We start from the raw sequence: 22,256 nt of genomic DNA on the forward strand, positions 1-22,256 counted from the left end.
GCCTTTTCCCAGCTGCCAGCCCTGCAGCAGTAGCCCTGTGGGTCAAGGTTCTTCAAGTACACATCCCGGAGTGAATGGAGGATTCTGTCTCTCCCATCCCTTCAGGCAGTGAGTTTCACACTTCCACCTGCAGGATGGAAACAGTTCACCTTATCTCCACTCTAACTCTATTACGCCCCTGGTTTTTGACATCTCTGCTGGTGCTGCCCCAGTGACTACTTTATCTAACTCCATCGAGATTTTTTACACTTCACGGCTTCCCCAACCTCCCGCCACTCTGAGAGGAAAACAAAGAACACAGAACAGTACAACATAGAAACAGACCCTAACATCTGTGACAAACATGATGATAGTTGAAGCCTCACGTCTGCCTGGACATCTCCCTCCGTTCCCCAGATAGACACATAAAGCTGGATTAACTCAGCGGCTCAGGCAGCATCTCTGGAGAAAAGGGAAAGGTGACGTTTTGGGTCAAGACCCTTCTCCTCCTCCCTCCATTCCCTGCCTGTTCACGTGTTTGTCTAAATGCCTCTTATTCCGATGCCTCTTATTACAATGACAATTTTACAACATTCCTGCAACGTCTTTGTAAATCTCTCCTGCATCCTCTCCAGGGCAATATATCTTTTGTGTAATGGAGATACAAGTCTGTACCCAGTGCCCAACCTGTGAATTGGTCCATCTCTTCTCCCTGCCCTTTTGTGCCCCCTATTTATAGAATCCGGTTTTGAAAGCTACTGTCAGCTATCCTTATGGTTGGCATTCCAGATTTTTGCAATTCTCTAAATAAAGACATTTCTCTCATCTTTCCCCTGGTTTTGGGTGAAGCACACAGAGTTCTCGGCAGGGAGGAATGCGTCCCCTGTGGTTAGGTTGTCCAGATTGGGTTACCTCGCCCCTCCTCCCTGCCAATGTCATCACCACGCCTCAGAAAGTAGGTCAAAAGTTACACAGCAGAGCACAGTTTTCGGCTGAACCGGAGAGAGAATAAAAACAGACACTTACCGAAGGCTTTGCATGCAAGGAAAATTAGGGCTTGTGACCGAGTTGACAAACAGCCTCTGTCTCTCTCCCTCTCCCTCTCTCTCTCTCTCTCTCTCTCTCTGGAACTAGTAGCTGTTTGTGCCTGCAATACAACAACAGAGAAAATTCCTTTTATGTCTGCATTTCACAGCAGAACAAAGTGGACACACCAAGGGTGAATCTCCATAACTGGGCTAAAAGCAGGATAGATATAGCCACAAACAAAGCATTGAAGGCTCACCAACACAATACTCCTCAGCAGTTCCAACAGGAAGCTTGAAACGCCTGTTTCAAACAGAAGTAGCTCGCTAAGGGAAAGAGCACGTCATTACCATCGGTTGGCCTGGTTTCAGCACCAAACCCTCAGCCTCTAAATCAATGACATGAATAAAGAAAACCACAACACACAATATAAGATCAGGCATATGATGGAAATCATACCACACTGGTAGTTAGGGATAGAGATGTTGACAGAAACATGCACACAACTACTCTGGTCAACAGACAATGTCGGAAGCAGGGAGAGAGATAAAGGGAGATAAATGGAGAGATACACACACACACACACAATAGTGTGGCTCTCTCATAGCCACTCGCGTGCACGCACCTGCTGTCTGACAGACAGACAGAGGGGAAGAAAGGAAGACAGGAAATCAACACACACGAGGAAGGGGGAAGGGAAGAGAGAGAGCGAGGGGAGAGATAGAGAAGGAGAGGTGAAGACGGGGAGAGGGGGAAGAAAGAAGGGGAGAGGGGGGGAGAAAGATGGGAGAGATGGGAGAAAGACGGGAGTGGGGGAGAGGGACGGGAGAGAGACGGGAGAAGGGGGAGAGAGACGGGGAGGGGAAGAGGAGGAGGGAGAGAGGAGGATGGGAGAGGGGGTTGAGAGGGATGGGAAGAGAGGGGGGTGATGGGGAGGGGAGAAAGAGGGGGTGAAGGGGAGGAGGGGGTGGAGAGAGGGGGGGAGAGAGGGAGAGAAAGAGAGGGAGAAGGAGGAGAGTGGAAGGCACACAGACAGGCTGACAGGAATACTGTGGGGAGGTTGGGATGAGGGAGAGGCTCATGCAGAAACAGACCTTATTGCTTCAGAAAAAAGACTGTTTGTCAGTAGAGAAGGGCAACGATTCCTGTGGCAGACGGCACTGACCCTGCTTAGTCTGAGCCGCAGGCAGCTGACTTTTCATCACAACCGCTGTGACACAGCTTCAGCATCGAACAGAAACAGCCTCAGCCTGACCAGCCACCTGACCACCAACCCAATCTACACTGAAGCAGAAGAATGTCCTATCCCGTTCCAGCTCTCTCTCCTGCATTTTCACTTCGCCCCCTTTTCAGATCTACTGAAAGGACATTGTCCAATTTGAATAGTGCAAAAAAGAACAGTGAGTTCATTGCAGAGCAACTGATAATTCAGACCAACTTAGTGCAGTTAATGGACACAAAACGCTGGAGTAACTCAGCAGGTCAGGCAGCATCTCTGGAGAAAAGGAATAGGTGATGTTTCAGGTCGAGACCCTTCCTCAGGTCTGATGACCCGCTGTCGGAAATGATGCCTGACCTGCTGGGCTACTCCAGCTTTTTGTGCCTGTCTTCGGTTTAAGCCAGTATCTGCAGTTGCTCCCTACACAGAAAGTGGAGTTAATGTTGGTGAGAGGCAGGCAGCAAGGCGAGGCGGGAATGCAGGCAGCAAATGGTGGATAGAGGGGCAGGTGGGAAGAGGAGACAACAGGGTCAGAAGGAAGGATGGCAGACGGGGAGGAGCGGATTCTGATCAGGCAAGAATGCTGTTGTGAGGCAGGGTGAGGAAAACTCAGCTGGTCAGGAACGTGGGGGGGGGGGGGGGGGGCGGGGTGCAAGGACATCTGGGCCAAGAGGGTGGGGAAGCTCCTCGGAAAAGGTGGGACACTGGGGAAAGATTCCTGACAGAAGTTGGGCAGTGGGGGGATCCTCTTGGCAAATAACAGTCATAGACAGAAGGGGGCTGACCCTCGATGAAAAGATGGATGCTGGGCATGCAGGGGGGGTGGAGGGGGCATAGGTTGGTTTATGGTAGGGGTGTGGAGAGGTGGTTGGTGGGGTGTGGAAGGGTGGTTGGTGGGGGTGGGGGCTGGTTGTTGGGGAGGGGGGTGGTTGGTGGGGGAGGGGGAGTGGTTGGTGGGGGAGGGGTGGTTGGTGGGGGAGGGGTGGTTGGTGGGGTGGCGGAGGGGTGGTTGGTGAGGATGGGGGGTGGTTGGTGGTGGAGGGGTGGTTGGTGGGGGAGGGGGGGAGGGATGGTTGGTGGGGGAAGGGTGGTTGGTGGGGGGGTGAGGGGTGGTTGGTGGGGAGAGGGGGTGGTTGATGGGGAGGGGGGTGGTTGGTTGGGGAGGGAGGTGGTTGGTGGGGGAGGGGGGTGGTTGGTGGGGTGGCGGAGGGGTGGTTGGTGAGGATGGGGGGTGGTTGGTGGTGGAGGGGTGGTTGGTGGGGGAGGGGGGAGGGATGGTTGGTGGGGGAAGAGTGGTTGGTGGGGGGGTGAGGGGTGGTTGGTGGGGGAGAGGGGGTGGTTGGTGGGGAGGGGGGGTGGTTGGTGGGGGAGGGGTGGTTGGTGGGGGGGGTGAGGGGGTGGTTGGTGGGGGAGGGGGGTGGTTGGTGGGGAGGGGGGGTGGTTGGTGGGGAGGGGGGGTGGTTGGTGGAGGGGGGGTGGTTGGTGGGGGAGGGGTGGTTGGTGGGGGAGGGGTGGTTGGTGGGGAGGGGGTGGTTGGTGGGGGAGGGGTGGGGTTGGTGGGGAGGGGGTGGTTGGTGGGGAGGGGGGTGGTTGGTGGGGAGGGGGGTGGTTGGTGGGGAGGGGTGGTTGGTGGGGGAGGGGTGGTTGGTGGGGAGGGGTGGTTGGTGGGGGAGAGGTGGTTGGTGGGGGAGGGGTGGTTGGTGGGGGAGGGGTGGTTGGTGGGGTGGGGTGGTTGGTGGGGGAGGGGGTGGTTGGTGGGGGAGGGGTGGTTGGTGGGGGAGGGGTGGTTGGTGGGGGAGGGGTGGTTGGTGGGGGAGGGGTGGTTGGTGGGGGAGGGATGGTTGGTGGGGTGGGGGGTGGTTGGTGGGGAGGGGGGGGTGGTTGGTGGGGGAGGGGTGGTTGGTGGGGAGGGGTGGTTGGTGGAGGAGGGGGTGGTTGGTGGGGGAGGGGTGGTTGGTGGGGGAGGGGTGGTTGGTGGGGGAGGGGTGGTTGGTGGGGGAGAGGTGGTTGGTGGGGGAGAGGTGATTGGTGGGGGAGGGGGTGGTTGGTGGGGGAGGGGGTGGTTGGTGGGGGAGGGGTGGTTGGTGGCGGAGGGGTGGTTGGTGGCGGAGAGGGTGGTTGTTGGGGAGGGGGTGGTTGGTGGGGGAGGGGGGGTGAGGGATGGTTGTTGGGGGAGGGGGTGAGGGGGGTGAGGGGTGGTTGGTGGGGGAGAGGTGGTTGGTGGGGGAAGGGGGTGAGGGGTGGTTGGTGGGGGAGGGGTGGTTGGGTGGTTGGTGGGGGAGGGGTGGTTGGTGGGGGAGGGGTAGTTGGTGGAGGAGCGTAGGGGTGATGGTGGGGGAGGGGGGTGAGGGGTAGTTGGTGGGGCTGCTTGTGGATGGGTGGTTGGTGAGAGGGGCGGAGGTTGGGTGGTGGGGAAAGCCTTCCCATTGGTCTTGAACAGAAGGGGGGTTTCCAAGTCTTCTGCCCACCCAGCCCTGGTGTTGTTGACCAGCACTCAATAGCACTATTACCGGTGGCTTTGTCTGTAATCTCACAGCACAACACACAAGGAGTTCAATTCATCCAGCTCGAACCTCAACCACATAACCCAGCACAGCACGCAAGGCTGAACGTTATCATTATAGACAATAGACAATAGGTGCAGGAGTAGGCCATTCAGCCCTTCGAGCCAGCACCGCCATTCAATGCGATCATGGCTGATCACTCTCAATCAGTACCCCGTTCCTGCCTTCTCCCCATACCCCCTCACTCCGCTATCCTTAAGAGCTCTATCCAGCTCTCTCTTGAAAGCATCCAACGAACTGGCCTCCACTGCCTTCTGAGGCAGAGAATTCCACACCTTCACCACTCTCTGACTGAAAAAGTTCTTCCTCATCTAGTCACCCAGTTCAGAACAAAGCCTGTTGGCAATTGATCCAATTGACTAGCACAGTGTTCAAGTAACATTGTGCAATCTCACCTACAACTCTGAGTAATTCACAGCCCACATGGAACCTTCCATGTAAAGTAACAGCAATTTTGTCTCATGGCACAGCATTTCACCATTCAACTGAACATAGCACCCTATAAATAACCGAGGTGCATTGATAAGCAAAAATCTGCAGTTGCTAGAAATATGAAATAAAATGCAGGGTTTAGTCAGCAGGCCAGGCAGCATCTGGAAAGAAATACACAGGTAATGTTTCAAGTCAATGAACTTTCATCAGTATCCCAGTTACGCCGTGAGCACTTTCAATGTTAAAAAAAGTCACGCTTATGTAACTTTTTGTTTCCATTGAACTAGAGTACCCCAGTTACATGGCGGGCACTGGATGAGCAGCACTGGATGAGCAGCACTGGATGAGCAGCACTGGATGAGCAGCACTGGATGAGCAGCACTGGATGAGCAGCACTGGATGAGCAGCACTGGATGAGCAGCACTGGATGAGCAGCACTGGATGAGCAGCACTGGATGAGCAGCACTGGATGAGCAGCACTGGATGAGCAGCACTGGATGAGCAGCAGGAGGCCGCTTGGTTTCTCAGGCCTTTTCCACCACTTGATCAGATTGTGGCTGATCTGACTGTGACCTTGGCTTAAAGGTCAAAAAGGATAGGAGTAGAATTAGGCCATTCGGCCCATCATGTCTATTCTGCCATTCAATCATGGCTGACCTATCTCTCCCTCCTAACTCCATTCTCCTGCCTTCTCCTCATAACCTCTGACACCCATACTAATCAAGAATCTATTTACCTCTGCCTTAAAAAATATCCATTGACGGCCTCCACATCATTCTGTGGCAAAGAATTACCCCTCTGACTAAAAAGAATTCTCATCTCCTTCCTAAAAGAGCGTCCTTTAATTCTGAGATAATGAAAGATATTAAAATAAATAGCTTACAACGCCCTTTGAGGAAGAGAGTTCCAAAGGCTCACCTAGAGTTTCCCCTCATCTTTGTGTAAACAGGAGTGCTTTCATTTTAAACAGCAACCCTTCATTCTCCCACAAGGTGAAACAGCCTCTCCACACCCACTGTAGCTGGACAACTCAGGATCTAACCAAGTAAGCAAGATTTTCAGTTGTACCTGTACCTCACCGACGTCGTGCTTCAGACAATAGACTCCAAATGTCTTGATCATTAGCAAGGAAAGGAAAGCTTGGAAACTAGTAGAATTTTAAATGTGCAAAGGCAGAAGTTCAGGGGCAGCATGTTCCTGTTGGGGTGAGGAACAGGGCTGGCAGGTTTAGAGACAGGAAAAAGGAGGCATACATCATGTTTACACAATCGGGATCAAGTGAATCCCTCGACGAGTATAAGAAGTGTAGGACTCCACTGAACAAGGAAATCAGGAGTGCAAAATAAAGGCCTGAGATGGATCTGGCAGACAAGATAAAGGAAAATCCTAAGAGATCTTATAGATATATAATAAAAGGGTGGTGAGCAAGAGAACTCCCCTGAAAGATTAGCTTGGCCTTCTACGTGTGGAGCCACAAGAGATTATTTTCAGCAATACTTCTCATTGCTATTTATTGTAAAGATTATGGAATTGGGGAAAATGAGTTGTGATGTCTTGGACCACATATAGATTACCAAGAGGGGATATTGGTAGTTTTAAAGCACATTAAGGCGGCTAAATCACCAGGGACCAATGAAGTGCATCACCAGATCTTCTGGGAAGCAAGGGAAGAACCTGCTACCTATTTTGCTACAGGTGACGTTTCGCCAGACTGGAGGATGGCTCAAGTTATACTTTTCTTTAAGAAGGGCAGCAAGGAGAAGTCAGGGAACTTCAGGCCGATGAGTCGTTTGTTTGTTTGTTCATTTGTTCCGGTTAAGGCGCTGTGCACATGACAGCCAGCCAACAGTCGCTTGTCTTTTACATTTTTTTTCACTTTAAATTTAATTTTAATTTCAACTTTTTTGTGTATCTTGTTGTGTGTTGTGACTATTGGCAGAACAATTTCCCTCCGGGGATGAATACAGTTTTATCGTATCGTATCGTACAAGACATCAGTGGTGGGTAGGTTAAGGATTGGAGATGATCAGCAGGGCTTTGTGCATGGTTAATCATGTTTCACAAATCTATTATGAGTTTATTGAAGAGGTAACCACGAGGATTGATGAGGATAGGGTAGTGAACGTTTCTATATTGATTTTAGCAAGGTCTTCGATAAGGTCTCGCATTGTAGGCTAGTTTGGAAGGTTAGATTGCATGGGATGCAGGAAATGTCAGCTAGTTGGATACATAATTGGCTTGATGGTAGGAAGTCAATTGTGGAATGTTGTCTTTTAGACTGGAGGCCTGTGACAAGTGGTGTGCCACAAAGGTTGGTGCTGGGACCATTAGTGTTCGTCATTTATTTAAATGAGATCGATGAGAATGTAATTTTGTAAAATTGATGAGAATTAGTAAGTTTGTAGGTGACACTGCAATGATTCATATTGCAGACAGTGAAGAACCTTATCAACAATTATAGCGGGATCTTGACCAGCTTGGTAAGTGGGTCTGGGAATGGAAAATGGCGTTGGATTCAGTTAAGTAGGAGGTGTTCCATTTTTTAAGTCAAATCAGGTACAACTTTCAGAGTGAACGGTGGGGCCTAGGGAGTGTGTAGAAAAGAGAGACCTAGGAGTAAAAGTAAATAGTTCCCTGAAAATGATGTCACAGGGCAGCATGGTGGCGCAGCGGTAGAGTTGCTGCTTTACAGCGCCAGAGACCCGGGTTCGATACTGACTACTGGTGCAGTCTGTATGGAGTTTGTACTTCTCTCCCTGACAACGTGAGTTTTCCCCTGGTACTGCAGTTTCCTCCCACACTCCAAAAACGTGCAGATTTGTAGGTTAATTTGTCTTCGGTAAATATTGTAAATTGTCCCTAGAGTGTATGATAGTGCTAGTGTACGGGGATCGCTGGTCGGGGTGGACTCATTAGGCCGAAGAGCCTGTTTCTGCACTGTATCTCTAAACTAAACTAATATTAAACTATGGAGGACAGAGTGGTGGAGAAGACGTGGTCTTTATCGGCCAGGACATTGAGTACAGGAGTTGGGACGTTATGCTTAGTTGTATAGAATTTTGGTGATGCCACACTTACAGGAAAGACATCATTAAGATGCAGAATGCAAAGAAAATTTTCAAGGACGCTGCCACGGCTCAATATCCTGAAGTCAAAGGCATCAAAGGAAAAATACTCCAGTGGTTGGAACCTACTGGGCATAAAAGGACATGGTAGTGGTTGTCAAAGATTAATCATCCCAGCCGTTACAGAGAGAGGTTGGGGGGGGGGGGGGCAGGATGGAACTTTGTTCCTTGGGAATGAGGGGTGACCTTAAAAAGATCATTGTATATATCATTGAGGGCATAGATAAGCTTTTTTCCTAGAGAAGAGGAATAAAAGTTTAAGATGAGCGGGGAAACATTTAAAAGGAACCCGAGGAATAACCTTTTCACACACGTGGTGCGTATTTGAATGGGCTACCAGAGAAAATTGTTGTGCTATCGTGTAACGTTTTGGCTGTAGTTCAGGAACAAACAAACAAACAAGAGTTTTAGTATATAGATGGATGGATGGATGGATAAGAAAGGCTGAGAAGGATATGGGCCAAATGCAGGCAAATGGGTCTAGCTCATAGAGGAAACGTGGTCAACATTTTCACAGTGGGCCACAGGGCTTCTTTCCATGCAATATAACTGTGACTTAAAGACTGGGCAATCATCAGTGAGCAACACAATTTCTAACCTCATGATGGATGGAAAGTCATTGATAAAGCAGCTAAATGGTTGATGTAGGACACTTCCCTGAGGAATCAGCAGTGAGGCCCTGGGGCAAGGATGGTTGATCTTCAACAATCACAACCATCTCTTTTTCTGTCAGGTATGTTTCTGACCACTGGAGTATTTCTCGTTTGACGCCCATCGACTTCATTTTTTCCAGCTCTACAATGCCACACTCAAATGATGAATTGGCATCAAGGACAGACCTCTTGGATTCGGTTCTATGGTCCATAATTGGACCAAGGCTGTATTGATGCCTGGCGCCACAGTCACGGAAAAATATATAATGGGAACTTCCATCTGCTGTTGGTTGTGAGATTGCTTAGCTCTATTTATTCATTGTGTTTGTGTTGTCTAGCATATAAGCCCACTGTTGCCACACTGTTTACGCTGCTTTGCTAACTACACAGCTACCTCTTCCATGCTATGTTAAAATATTCACCAATGTGATCCACTGAGAGCTCTTTGTCTGTCAACTGACATTCCTCTGCTGCTTTCTTCACCTCTTCAAAACTACTGAAGCAAGTTTAGCACCCATGACATGTTTTTTACCAATTCATGTTGGTTCATCTGATCAAATCAAATAATTCAAGGTGCTTCCACTCCAACCATGACCATGAGGACTGCGGAACACCCCTTGGCATTTTACTATTTGTCTCCCCTAGAATGCCAGGCTGGAGACCCTTCTCCTAGTACATTGGTCTCAAATAGCACACACGTCCAGATCTCCTCCCCTCCCACAAGGAAACCGGGTGCACTGGGAATACTTCCTTTCTGGTATTAGATTTAGATTTAGATATACAGCGCGGAAACAGGCCCTTCGGCCCACCGAGTCCGCGCCGCCCAGCGATCCCTGCACATTAACACTATCCTACACACACTAGGGACAATTTTTTTAACATTTACCCAATCAATTAACCTACATGCCTGTACGTCTTTGGAGTGTGGGAGGAAACCGAAGATCTCGGAGAAAACCCACGCAGGTCACGGGGAGAACGTACAAACTCCGTACAGATGGCACCCGTAGTCAGGATCGAACCTGAGTCTCCGGCGCTGCATTCGCTGTAAGCGAATTGCTTACATTGCCCAGTTTAATTCCTCCCCAGTACCACAGGCTTTAATCCTTACCGCCGCCCTCTCCTCTCTCAATGATCTGTATCGCCCTCTCTCAATGTCAAGGTTTAATATCCCACCAGTGCAGCCTACATTCCCTGGTGTCACCAGGTATAAATTCCCCACGGCAGTGATGGAAATGGGTTTTAGGAACTAGGGGTACTCTAAGGTCCGTGAGGCTGAGGTTGGGAAGGAAGGGGGGGGGGGGGGGGGGGATATTGAGGCACGAGACCAGAAACTTACTGTTTATAAATACGCATAGGCATAATAGGCTTGATATTGAATCGGGTGGAAAACAGGCCGAAGAGTATCAAAACGATCAAGTCTAGTAAATAACAGGAGATAGCTTCAACAGCTGAGGTGTAGCAGAGTTCCCATCAGATTATGCTACAAAACTGATGCAATAGGTATGGCCAGGAGTTTGCGTAAGAATCAAACATGATGCTTAAATTAAGAATAATGTTATTCACCTTCAACTATTCCCCAGATAGAGGAAAAACATAGACATGTAACACAGTGTGTGGCAGCAAACAAAGATAATTGTATCAATATCCCTGCACTTAACCTGCATGATTTCAGTTTTGTTTACTATCAAAGGGCACAAATAATGAACTCCTCAAACACAAAGCACACACCATGTTACAGAGAATGATTGCAAGTCGATACTTTGTGCGTGCACTTTCTCCGTCGATGTGCCAGGCAATAAGCTCTTTATCCAACTTTGTGGGGAACACTGTGACTTGGTGACGTTTCGGGTCGAGAATCTCGACCCGAAACGTCACCCATTCTCTCTCTCCTAGATGCTGCCTGACCTGCTGAGTTACTCCAGCATTTTGTGATCTGCAGTTATTTTCCTACACCACTGTGACTTGGTACTGCCTTTTTAAGCGATAGTGGGAGAAAGTGATGATCTGTGTCTTGCAGTTCCCCAGTGATTTAACGGGTTGAGTTATTGGCATCGTAGACACAGGTTTACTGCAACAAGTTGCAGGTAATTTCAGTCTGGTGCAAGCACCCGGCAGCACCTCCCTGCCGAGCCCACAAAACAAACCCATCGCTGCTTTCTTTAACCATGTGCTATCGGTTAGTGAAGGGGATGCCAGCACATGCTAAATGTACCGAGTGTTCACCACTGATTGCAAGACGTAATGCACGCAACCTGCCTGCGCCTCCCTGTTCCGGCACCTTCAATGAAACGCCCGCCGTCCACCAGCGATCATTCAAGCCGTTAATGATTGTTAGTGAAGTACAGTACGTATTGTTTAAAAAAACACACACCCACAATTCAATATAATGCATTTCCCGATGATTATTCCCCGTGAACAATGAGACTTCGCTCACTCTGGGTGAAGCGAAAACAAACATAAAAGATATTCTTCAATCCCCAGTCCACCTGAACCTGCGTGATGGTGTCTTGGGGGAAAAGCGCAGGCACGCTTGCGCAAATTGCAGGCAGGTCTTAGACAATAGGTGCAGGAGTAGGCCATTCGGCCCTTCGAGCCAACACCACCATTCAATGTGATCATGGCTGATCATTCTCAATCAGTACCCCGTTCCTGCCTTCTCCCCATACCCCCTGACTCCGCTATCCTTAAGAGCTCTATCCAGCTCTCTCTTGAATGCATTCAGAGAATTGGCCTCCACTGCCTTCTGAGGCAGAGAATTCCACAGATTTACAACTCAGCGCCTCGGGCAGCCGCCGCCGGCTGTTGTTGACGGTCGGCGCGCGGAGCGTGCAACGGTTTCCCTGTTCACTTCACATTTTATTCCAACAAGGTAGTTATAGATAAAGGTTTAATTACAAAGAATAAATAACTCAAAGTCGGCTCGTCCCTCGATGGCCAAGTCGGATTGTCAGAGTCCTCCTGTTCAGTTTCAGCGGCTTTACCCGAGCCCGTGCTCGCGGAACGGTAGCCCTGACAGTGAGTTTAAGAAATTCTCCCTTGAATTTTATTCAAAGGAACGCGGTGCCATTAATACATGGTCAAAACACAATTACATTTACTGAGGAATGTGGATCGATGTATTGATGACACATTGTATAACTACCACCTGTTAACTACTGTGCCAACAGTGGCAGTTAACAAATCGTTTTCGTCTGAGTTGAATAAAGTGATAAACGACTCGAATCTTTCTGCAGTGCTCATTAAACCCGAGCTGGAAATTAAAAACTAGGGGAACGCCGTCCCCCTGCGTACCCCCCCCCCCCATTTTGCCAGGCTGGAGACCCTTCTCCCAGGGTAAGGGTTAACATGTGACCTAGTACATTGGTCTCAAATAGCACACACGTCCATAGAAACATAGAAAATAGGTGCAGGAGTAGGCCATTCGGCCCTTCGAGCCTGCACCGCCATTCAATATGATCATGGCTGATCATCCAGCTCAGTAACCTGTACCTGCCTTCTCTCCATACCCCCTGATCCCTTTAGCCACAAGGGCCACATCTAACTCCCTCTTAAATTTAGCCAATGAACTGGCCTCAACTACCTTCTGTGGCAGAGAATTCCACAGACTCACCACTCTCTGTGTGAAGAAATGTTTTCTCATCTCGGTCCTAAAAGACTTCCCCCTTATCCTTAAGCTGTGACCCCTGGTTCTGGACTTCCCCAACATCGGGAACAATCTTCCCGCATCCAGCCTCTCCAACCCCTTAAGAATTTTATATGTTTCAATGTCCTCCCCTCCCACAAGGAAACCGGGTGCACTGGGAATACATCCCTTCTGGTATTGCCCAGTTGTTTAATTCCTCCCCAGTACCACAGGGTTTCATCCTTACCGCCACCCTCTCCTCTCTCAATGATCTGCATCGCCCTCTCTCAATGTCAAGGTTTAATATCCCACCAGCAGTGCCGCCTACATTCTCTGCCTGGTGTCACCGGGTATAAATTCCCCCACAGTATCACCGGGTACAACCCCCTCCTGTGTGCCCCCCCCCCCCGGCCGTGTAAACCCCACCGGTCCCTTACCGGATCCGCACCGCGTCTGACCGCCGCCGCCCAGCTCACTGGACATTGAGGAGCTGCTGCTGCTGCCGGCTTCCGGCCGCTGCTGGTGGAGCCGGCCCTTGCCGTCACTCCACGCCGGCCCTTGCCGTCACTCCACGCCGGCCCTTGCCGTCACTCCACGCCGGCCCTTGCCGTCACTCCACGCCGGCCCTTGCCGTCACTCCACGCCGGCCCTTGCCGTCACTCCACGCCGGCCGGCCCGCCCGCTCCGGTGACCGTGGTAAACAACTGTCGGAGCCCAGCCCGGCCCGGCCCGGCCCAGCCTGTGCTGTGGGGAAGAGCAGCTGCGCCAGGCACGGCCCAGAGAGGCAGAGCTCCCGGCTTTTGCCCACCAGAGTGAGATACAGCTAGGCATTTCGGCCCCTCCGGCCTGTTGTGTCATTCCGTGAACGTCGTGGTTCATCTTTTACCTCGGCGCCATCTTCACAAGGTCATACGTGATGGGGGGCAGATTCAGGCCATTCGGCCCATCGAGTCTACTCTGCCACTCAATCATGGCTGATCTACCTCTCCCCTCCAAACCCCCATTCTCCAGTTTTCTCTCCATAACCCCTGACACCCGTACTAATCAAAAATCTGTCTCTGACTAAAATATCCATTGTATTTATTCACAAAATGCTGGAGTAACTCAGCAGGTCAGGCAACATCTAGGGAGAAGCATTTCTCCCGAGGTGCTGCCTGACCTGCTGAGTTACTCCAGCATTTTGTGAATAAATACCTTCGATTTGTACCAGCATCTGCAGTTATCTTCTTAAAATATCCTTTGACTTGACCTCCACAGCCTTCTGTGGCAATGGATTCCATAGATTTGCCACCCTCTGACTAAACAAATCCCTCCTCATTTCCTTCCTAAAGGAACACCTTTTAATTCTGAGGCTATGACCTCTGGTCCTAGATTCACCCACTAGTGTAAACATCCTCTCCACATCCACTCTATCTTCCTGCACTAACCCCACATTCTCAGTTCCCTTAATAACCGCACACAAATCGTTCACTGCAAAGGAACAGGTCCTTTGGCCCATTATGACTATGCTGACCTCTTGCCCATCTAAACATAGCACAAAAAGTAAGGAAATTTGTGTTTGGTAGATTATTTCTTTGTTGTAACAATGCTTCTTGGCAATAAATCTTATACCGTTGGAAAGCCTGTTTATTTCCCTTTTAAATGGTGCCACATTTGTAAGGAACATGCATTTGTGGGATGAGCAGCAGAGCTGAGTATATGGGTTGCGCCCATGAAAAATCTGCCAAATCTTCTCTGCCAATGCCAAACAGCTTATTCTGCTGTTGCTATGGACTCGTGTTTTGAGCTTCTGGTACCCCCAGGTGCTGACAATCAGGTGCCTGATTGGCACCTGATTGGCAGCATCTGTGAGCATGGGCCCTGCTACAGTGGTCAGTAGGTATCTGCTCCAAGAATCGGCATGCCACGTTTGACTGATCTGGATAGGGCTCGTGCGATAGGGCAACTTCAAGCTGGTGTTCCGCAAAACCAAGTTGCGGCATTATTTGGAGTGAGCCCTAGTACCATCTCCAAAGTGAAGGCCAAGTTCCATATAACGGGGGATGCCAGAGACAGGCCGCCAAGTGGGCGTCCCAAGAAGACGACACCCGAAGAAGACCATTTCCTCACCCTGTCAGCACTTAGGAACCGTAGGCTGTCTTCTACAGATTTGCAGTCAAGGTTTGCAGGACGATATGGCCGACGGCTCTCTGCCCAGACAATTCGGAACAGACTGCACGCAGCCGATCTCCGGTCTCATAGGACTGCCAGGAGGCCTGCCATGACTGCCCTTCACCGTCAGGCCCGTTTGCGCTGGTGTCGGCTACACGTGCACTGGAACCTGAACATGTGGAGGAACGTTATGTTCAGCGATGATTCCAGATTCTGCCTACGGCAGTTGGATCATAGGGTCAAAGTGTGGAGAAGAAGCGGAGAACGCTATGCTGATTGCTGCACCGATAGAGTAACATATTTTGGTGGAGGCAGTGTGATGGTGTGGGGCGGCATCTCCCTCACTGGAAAAACGAGGCTTGTCATCATTGGAGGCAATCGCAATGCAGAGAGATATCGAGATGAAATTCTGCAACCAGTGGGAATCCCATATCTCCGCGGTCTGGGACCGAACTCTATCCTCCAAGATGACAATGCTCGCCCCCACAGAGCAGGGTTTCTCAGAGACTACCTCCAGAATTTGGGAGTGGAGAGGATGGAATGGCCTGCCAGCAGTCCTGACCTCAACCCCATTGAACACTTGTGGGATCAGCTTGGGCGTGCTGTTCGTGCCAGAGTGACCAACACAACCACGTTGGCTGACTTGCGACAAATGCTGGTTGAAGAATGGGATGCCATCCCACAACAGTGTGTGACCAGGCTGGTGACCAGCTTGAGAAGGAAGTGCCAGGCTGTTGTGGCTGTGTATGGTTCTTCCACACGCTACTGAGGCTCCTGTTTATTAAATGAATAAATTGTTAAGTTGCCAATATGTCTTGTTTCTTCAGACTTCAATCATCCAATCCACCAAACAACCGAACAAGAGTCAATGGCAGAATAAGCTGTTTGGCATTGGCAGAGAAGATTTGGCAGATTTTTCATGGGCGCAACCCACATACTCAGCTCTGCTGCTCATCCCACAAATACATGTTCCTTACAAATGTGGCACCATTTAAAAGGGAAATAAACAGGCTTTCCAACGGTATAAGATTTATTGCCAAGAAACATTGTTACAACAAAGAAATAATCTACCAAACACAAATTTCCTTACTTTTTGTGCTATGTTTATATTCATCCAATTTTCCCGCATCAGCATATATCTGTCCTTGCATTATCTATTTAAGTGCCTATTTAAATGTCTCTTAAATGTAGTGATTGTATACGATTCAACCTCTGGCAGCATGTTCCAGATATCAACCACTCACTAAAAAAACCTTTTCCCTCAGATCCAATTTAAAAACTACTCCTCTCACAAACCCATTCCCTTGTGACTGCCCTATCTATGCTTTATAATCCATGCATTTCTATCAGGTCACCCCTGCCCTCTCCCACCTCCTACCACTCCAGGGAAAACAAGCCCAACATATCCAGTCTCCAGAACTAACATCCTTGGCAACATCTGTGGTGAATCTCCTCTGCACTCTCTCATGTGTTGAGTGACATGTGTTGCCACTTTGAGGGAATTATGGACTTGGACACCCAAGGTCTCCCTGTTCATCAACATTCTTATGCTCACCGTCTCTTTCACTTGATGATCATGCCTCAATAGCTTTCTTGGGAGAAAGTCTTGTACCCACGGCTAAGAAATTTCTTCTCGGGAAATGGACAGTCCACCCTTGGATTGAGCCTGACTGAAAGAATGGAGGGGAGATAGTACAAAGATTTAAGGGGATGGGGCAAGAGCTGGCAAGTGACAGTGGATCTGAATGAGAATTGGTGGATAGAGTTAGATGGGGAGGGGTGAAGATAGGAGCAGAGGCTGGGATGTGATTGGTGGAGGAACGAGGGACTGCAGATGATGGAATATGATGAGAAATAAGATGGAGTGTAGGACCCATTCCTTCTCTCCAGAGAAGCTGCCTGTCCCGTTGAGTTACTCCAGCATTTTGTGTCTACCTTTAACTAATTAGCCAACCTGGTTCCTTCATACTGATATGGTGATCAAAAAAACATATCAGCATATTTACTTCCTTAGGCCTTTGAGAAGATTAGGCATGTCCATAAGGATTCTCTTGAATCTCTACAGATTACGAAGATAGACACAAAATACTGGAGTAACTCAGCGGGACAGGCAGCATCTCTGAAGAGAAGGAACAGGTGACGTTTCAGGTCGAAGAAGACCGGTCTAGACCTGAAAAGCCACCCATTCCTTCTCTACAGTGATGCTACCTGTCCTGCTGGGTTACTCCAGCATTTTGTGTCTAGCTACAGATATAACCCCTGAGTAACAGCATGTCACCTGACTTCATTAACCAGTTCTAGCTGGTTACCCAATTTTCTGGGAGACTAAAGATTCCCTGTTTATATCACTAATTTAAAGCTACTAAATAAAACCATCTTAAATGTCAAACTAAATTAAACCAAGAAGTTTAAAAGGAAAATATGATCGCTCTCTTACTCATCATCACCTGCACCCTGCGAACGTTGCACCAGCAGAGTCCTGCACCTAAACATCCCATGTTTTAGCAGAGCCCACAGATTTATCATCCCAGATAAAATCACTAGATAGACACAAAATGCTGGAGTAAGTCAGCGGGAGAGGCAGCATCTCTGGAGAGAAGGAATGCGTGATGTTTCATGTCGAGACCCTTCTTCCCTGAGTTAGTCCAGAGAATGGGAAATGTTACCCATTCCTTCTCTCCAGAGATGCCTGTCCTGTTGAGTTACTCCAGCATTTTGTGTCTATTTTCTGTGTAAACCAGCATCTGCAGTTCCTTCCTACACACTGGGTTACACATTGCCTAGTTCAGGCTAGCCTGTGTTATCTCAGTGCCCAAGCAAGCTGGCCTGGGTTACTCATTGCAAAGTTCAGGTTGGCCTGGGTTATACATTGTCCACTCCAGGCTGGCCCAGGTCACTGCAATGCCCAGTCCAGGCTGGCCTGGGTTATCTCAATGCCAAACATGAGCTGCTAAAAACAAAGTCCAGGAAACACTCAGCAAGTCAAGCCACAAATCTGGAAAAAGAAACAGAATTAATGTTTCATATTAATTACTCTATGTCAATTCTAATACAGTTCGTGACATGAAATGTTTCTTTTTCCAGCGAGACTGCCCAATTTGTTTCCAGCAGTTTCTGCTTTTAATCTGGATTTCTCACCAATTTTTCTTTGAGATTTGAAGCATCTGCCATTATTGGATTCTGTCCCAGGAGAGCCATCTGCCCTTGAATCTGCTGAACTTTTAGATAGTCCCTGCTTTCCCTCTCTATCCCTTCCCAGTTCTCCCATTAGTTTTCCTGTCTCTGACGACATTGAATCTTTGCCCCACCCCCTCCCCTGACATCAGTCTGAAGAAGGGTCTCGACCCGAAACGTCACGCTTTCCTTCTCTCCCGAGATGCTGCCTGACCTGCTGAGTTACTCCAACATTTTGTGTCTACACTCCACCCAAGGATTTCATTGTGCAAGGAGAAGGTCCTTGAGAAGCTGAAAGATCTGAAGGTGGATAAGTCACCTGGACAAGATGGACTGCACCCTGGGGCTCTGAACGAGGTAGCTGTGGAGATTGTGGAGGCATTAGTAGTGCTCTTTCGAGAATCACTAGAATCAGGAATGGTTCCAGGGGACTGGAAAATCGCGAATGTTACTCCATTGTTTAAGAAGGGAGCGATGCAAAAGAAAGGAAATTATAGCCCAGTTAATCTGATTTCAGTGGTTGGTAAGATTTTAGAGTCCATTATTGAGGATGAGGTTTTGGGATACTTGGATAATAATAAAATAGTTCAAAGTCAGCATGGTTTTGTGAAGAGGAAACCTTGCCTCACAGATCTGATGGAATTCTTTGAGGAAGTAAATAGTGGGATAGGCAAAGGAGAGTCATTGGATGTTCTTTACTTAGATTTTCAGAAGGCCTGAGGCTGCCAAACAGATATGGCTAACTGGCAGAAAGCAAAGTGGAAATGAAGGGGGCCTTTTCTGGCTTGCTACCGGTGTCTAGTGGTGTTCCGCAGCGGTTGGTGTTGGGTTCCCTACTTCTCACGATGTATATTAATGAGCTGGATGATGGATTTGATGGCTTTGTGGCCAAATTTGCGGATGATACGAAGATAGGCGGAGGGGCGGGTAGTGTTGAGGAAATGGGGAGTCTTCAGAAGGACTTGGACAGGTTGGGAGAATGGGCAAAGAAGTGGCAAATGGAATACAGCATAGCAAAGTGTACAGTCATGCACTTTGATAGAAGCAATAAAGGTGTAGACAATTTCAGAATTCAACAAAGGGTCTTGGGAGTGTTGATGCAGGATTCCCAAAAGGTTAATATGCAAGTCAATTTGGTAGTAAGGAAGACAAATGCAATGCTAGCATTCCTTTAGAGAGGACTAGAATATAAAATGTTGGAGCTTCATAAGACACTGGTAAGGCCACGTTTGGAATATTTGTGAGCGGTTTTGAGGCCCCATATCTGAGGATGGATATGTTGGCTTCGAAGAGGGTCCAGAGGAAGTTTACAAGATTGATTACAAGGAGACGATTGGGTTAACATGTGAGGAGTGTTTGATGATCTGGGCTTGTGCTCAGTAGTTCAGAAGAATGAGGAGGGGGGGTCTAATTGAAACCTGCCGAATGATGAAAGACCTAGATAGAGTCGATGTGGAGAGGATATTTCCAGTGGTAGGGGAGTCCAGGACCAGAGGCCACACCCTCGGAATAAAAGGACGTACCTTTAGAATGGAGCAGAGGAGGGATTTCTTTAGCTCGAGCATGGTGAATCTATGGGATTCTTTGCCACTGATGGCTCTGGAGGCTGTAATTGGTTCTTTTTAAAGTGGAGAGTGGCAGGTTATTTGATGCAATCGATTCACCAAAGAACCTATCAATCTCCACATTAAAAATAACCAATATCTTGGCCTCATTTGGTTCTGCAGAGGCGCACGTCTCTGTATGTCCTTTGGTTTGAAAAAGCATTTTATCAATTTAAATACACACCATTCAATGTCTCAGAAAGAGAGAGAGATACTGAAACACAGCCAGAAAAGACGATTCAGCAAACAATAAGATTTTGGCCTTGTACCAGAAAAGTGGGATAATGTGGATGGAAAATGGAATACAGTGTAGCAAAGTGTACACTCATGCACTTTAATAGAAGCAACAAATGAGATAAAGCAATGAAGAGAGAGCTTGATTAGTTAGGGCATCAAAAGTTATCGGGAGTAAGCAGAAGAATGGGGTTGAGAGGAAAAAATAGATGTGCCATTATCGAATGGCAAAGAGTCGATGGGCCAAATGGTTCAATATCCCATAACTTAAAAAACTCTTGTTTGAGATACTATCCATTACTGTGTCTAGCGTCACCACCACCCAACCAGGTGACACAATAAATGAGGAAATTGGCAAAGGCACCTAGTTAAAACATCAGTAGACAGTCTTTGATTAAGGTGTGAAATCTATCCGGTGGCGCTTATGCTTTTAAGACTTGTAGCATTTGATGTAACAATGTTCGGAGAGAAAGTCCTATAAATGTTTGCCTCTGAAATGCATTGAAATATCTACTTTGAAAGCATGCAGTATTTTGATTTAATTTTTGATAGCATAATAGCAAGGTTAGTCACATCAGTTCTTCCCACAATTCTCACACTATCTGTGTGGAGTTTGCATGTTCCCGCTGTGAGTTTGTAGGTTTATTGGCCTCCACAAATTGTCCCTAGTGCATAGGAAATGGAAGCAAAAGTGGGATATTGTAGAACTAGTGTCAATGGAACATTGATAGTCGGTGTGGACTTGATATGCCAAAGGACCTGTTTCTATGCTGTATCTTTCAATCTATGATGGGCAGATAGAACCAGGTGGGGAAATAGGGAGCAGGTGAGTGATAGGTGAAAACATAACAAAAGACAACATTAGGCACAAAAGACAGAAAGGGCTGGAATAACAGTAAAAGTGATTGGTGGATAAGCTAAGGGGGTGGTTTATTCACAAAATGCTGGAGTAACTCAGCAGGTCAGGCAGCATCTCGGGAGAGAAGGAATGGGTGACGTTTCGGGTCGAGACCCTTCTTCAGACTGATGTCGGGGGTGGGACAAAGGAAGGATATAGGTGGAGACAGGAAGATAGAGGGAGATCTGGGAAGGAGGAGGGGAAGGGAGGGACAGAGGAGCTATCTGAAGTTGGAGAAGTCGACGTTCATACCACCGGGCCGCAAACTGCCCAGGCGAAATATGAGGTGCTGCTCCTCCAATTTCCGGCGGGCCTCACTATGGCACTGGAGGAGGCTGAACACCTGCGCTCGGTCCGCATTAACGCCACTAATCTCCCGGTGGCCCAGCACTTCAACTCCCCCTCCCATTCCCAGTCTGACCTCTCTGTCATGGGCCTCCAGCATTTTGTGAATAAATCGATTTGTACCAGCATCTGCAGTTATTTTCTTATACTAGCTAAGGGGGTGGTGTTAGATTGGCAGATGGTTGAACTAAGGCCAGAGTGGGTGAAGTTTCGGGGGACAGTGGGCATGGCTGAAGGCGCAGGAGGGGGGAGTGGAAACATGCCAGGGCTGCGGTCAGAGGGCATGGCTGCTGATGGTGGGGGCGTGGCTGTGAACCGTGGGCGTGGCTGTGGACCGTGGGGGTGGCTGCGGGGCAGTGGGTGGGACAGTGGGCGGGCCTATGAATGACTGAATGAATAAGTTTATTAGCCAAGTATGCATAGACAAGGATGTGCCTTGGTGCTCCGCTCACAAATGACAACACAAACATACAGTTAACAATTAAGAATAAAGGATAACCACATCAAAACAATAAGGATACAACATTACGTTCTAAACATGTGGGTGAAAATAAACCAGAGCAAAAAAGACTACAGACTTTGGTGTGTGGCAGTGGGCGGGGTTGTAGGACATTGGGCGGGGTTTTGAGGCTGCGGCTGTGGGTGGGGTTCTGGGTGGTTGGGCTGGGGGGCAGTGGGCGGGGCTGTTGGGGTAGTGGGTGGGGCCATGGGTGGGGCTGCGGGCAGGAGGCGGGGCTGCGGTCGTGGGTGGGGCTGTGGGCAGAGGGCGGGGTTGTGGGGCTGCGGTCGTGGGTGGGGCTGTGGGCAGAGGGCGGGGTTGTGGGGCTGCGGTCGTGGGTGGGGCTGTGAGGCAGCGGGCAGAGGGCGGGGTTGTGGGGCAGTGGGCGGGGTTTAGGGGGTGTGGGCAGGGGCGGGGTTTAGGGGGGGCGGGGTTGCGAGGCCGTAGGCGGGGCTGGGAGCAGGGGGCGGGGCAGTGGGGGGCGGATGGTGCTGTGGGTTGGGGGTCGGTGTGGTGGACGCCGGTGGACAGTTGACAGGAGGCATCCGTGGCGGCGTGAGGGGGAGGCCGATGATGCCCGCGGTGATCAGGGGGGATGGGATGCGAGGCTTGGCCGTCTTCATATCTGACATCAGGAACTGTGAGTTCACATGACAGCTGGTGGCCCGGGGGCGGGCGCCTCAAACGGTCATCAGCAACTCGCGCCCGGACACGCGGCCTCACACTCCCAC

At 49.3% G+C, this 22,256-nt stretch overlaps 3 protein-coding genes across 7 annotated transcripts in view; 1 reads left to right on the forward strand and 2 right to left on the reverse strand.

Annotated features, from left to right (window-relative positions):
* cpt1ab (carnitine palmitoyltransferase 1Ab (liver)) overlaps nt 1-13,394 on the reverse strand; it is a 66,331-nt gene extending 52,937 nt beyond the window's left edge. The window contains exons 1-2 of one of the 5 annotated variants that reach the window (XM_078415018.1): nt 13,058-13,394; nt 1,006-1,126 (exon numbers count right to left, since the gene is read on the reverse strand). The gene's annotated coding sequence lies outside the window, so the exon portion shown is untranslated. Of the gene's footprint in view, nt 1-1,005; nt 1,127-1,264; nt 1,478-2,099; nt 2,244-13,057 lie in introns of those variants that run through there. The other 4 variants (XM_078415022.1, XM_078415020.1, XM_078415019.1 and 1 more) reach the window with 4 other exon arrangements.
* The window catches only part of LOC144602214 (oxysterols receptor LXR-alpha-like), a 442,571-nt gene that overhangs the window by 282,968 nt on the left and 137,347 nt on the right, over nt 1-22,256 (reverse strand). The gene's annotated exons all lie outside the window — the stretch shown is intronic.
* LOC144602053 (AP-2 complex subunit alpha-2-like) overlaps nt 22,041-22,256 on the forward strand; it is an 81,518-nt gene continuing 81,302 nt past the window's right edge. The window contains exon 1 of the mRNA XM_078414735.1: nt 22,041-22,165. Within this exon, the coding sequence (XP_078270861.1) occupies nt 22,096-22,165 (70 nt within the window). The 5' untranslated portion in view covers nt 22,041-22,095. The remainder of the gene's footprint in view (nt 22,166-22,256) is intronic.

This window comes from Rhinoraja longicauda, chromosome 18 (assembly GCF_053455715.1).
Source record: "Rhinoraja longicauda isolate Sanriku21f chromosome 18, sRhiLon1.1, whole genome shotgun sequence".
NCBI lineage: Eukaryota > Metazoa > Chordata > Chondrichthyes > Rajiformes > Arhynchobatidae > Rhinoraja > Rhinoraja longicauda.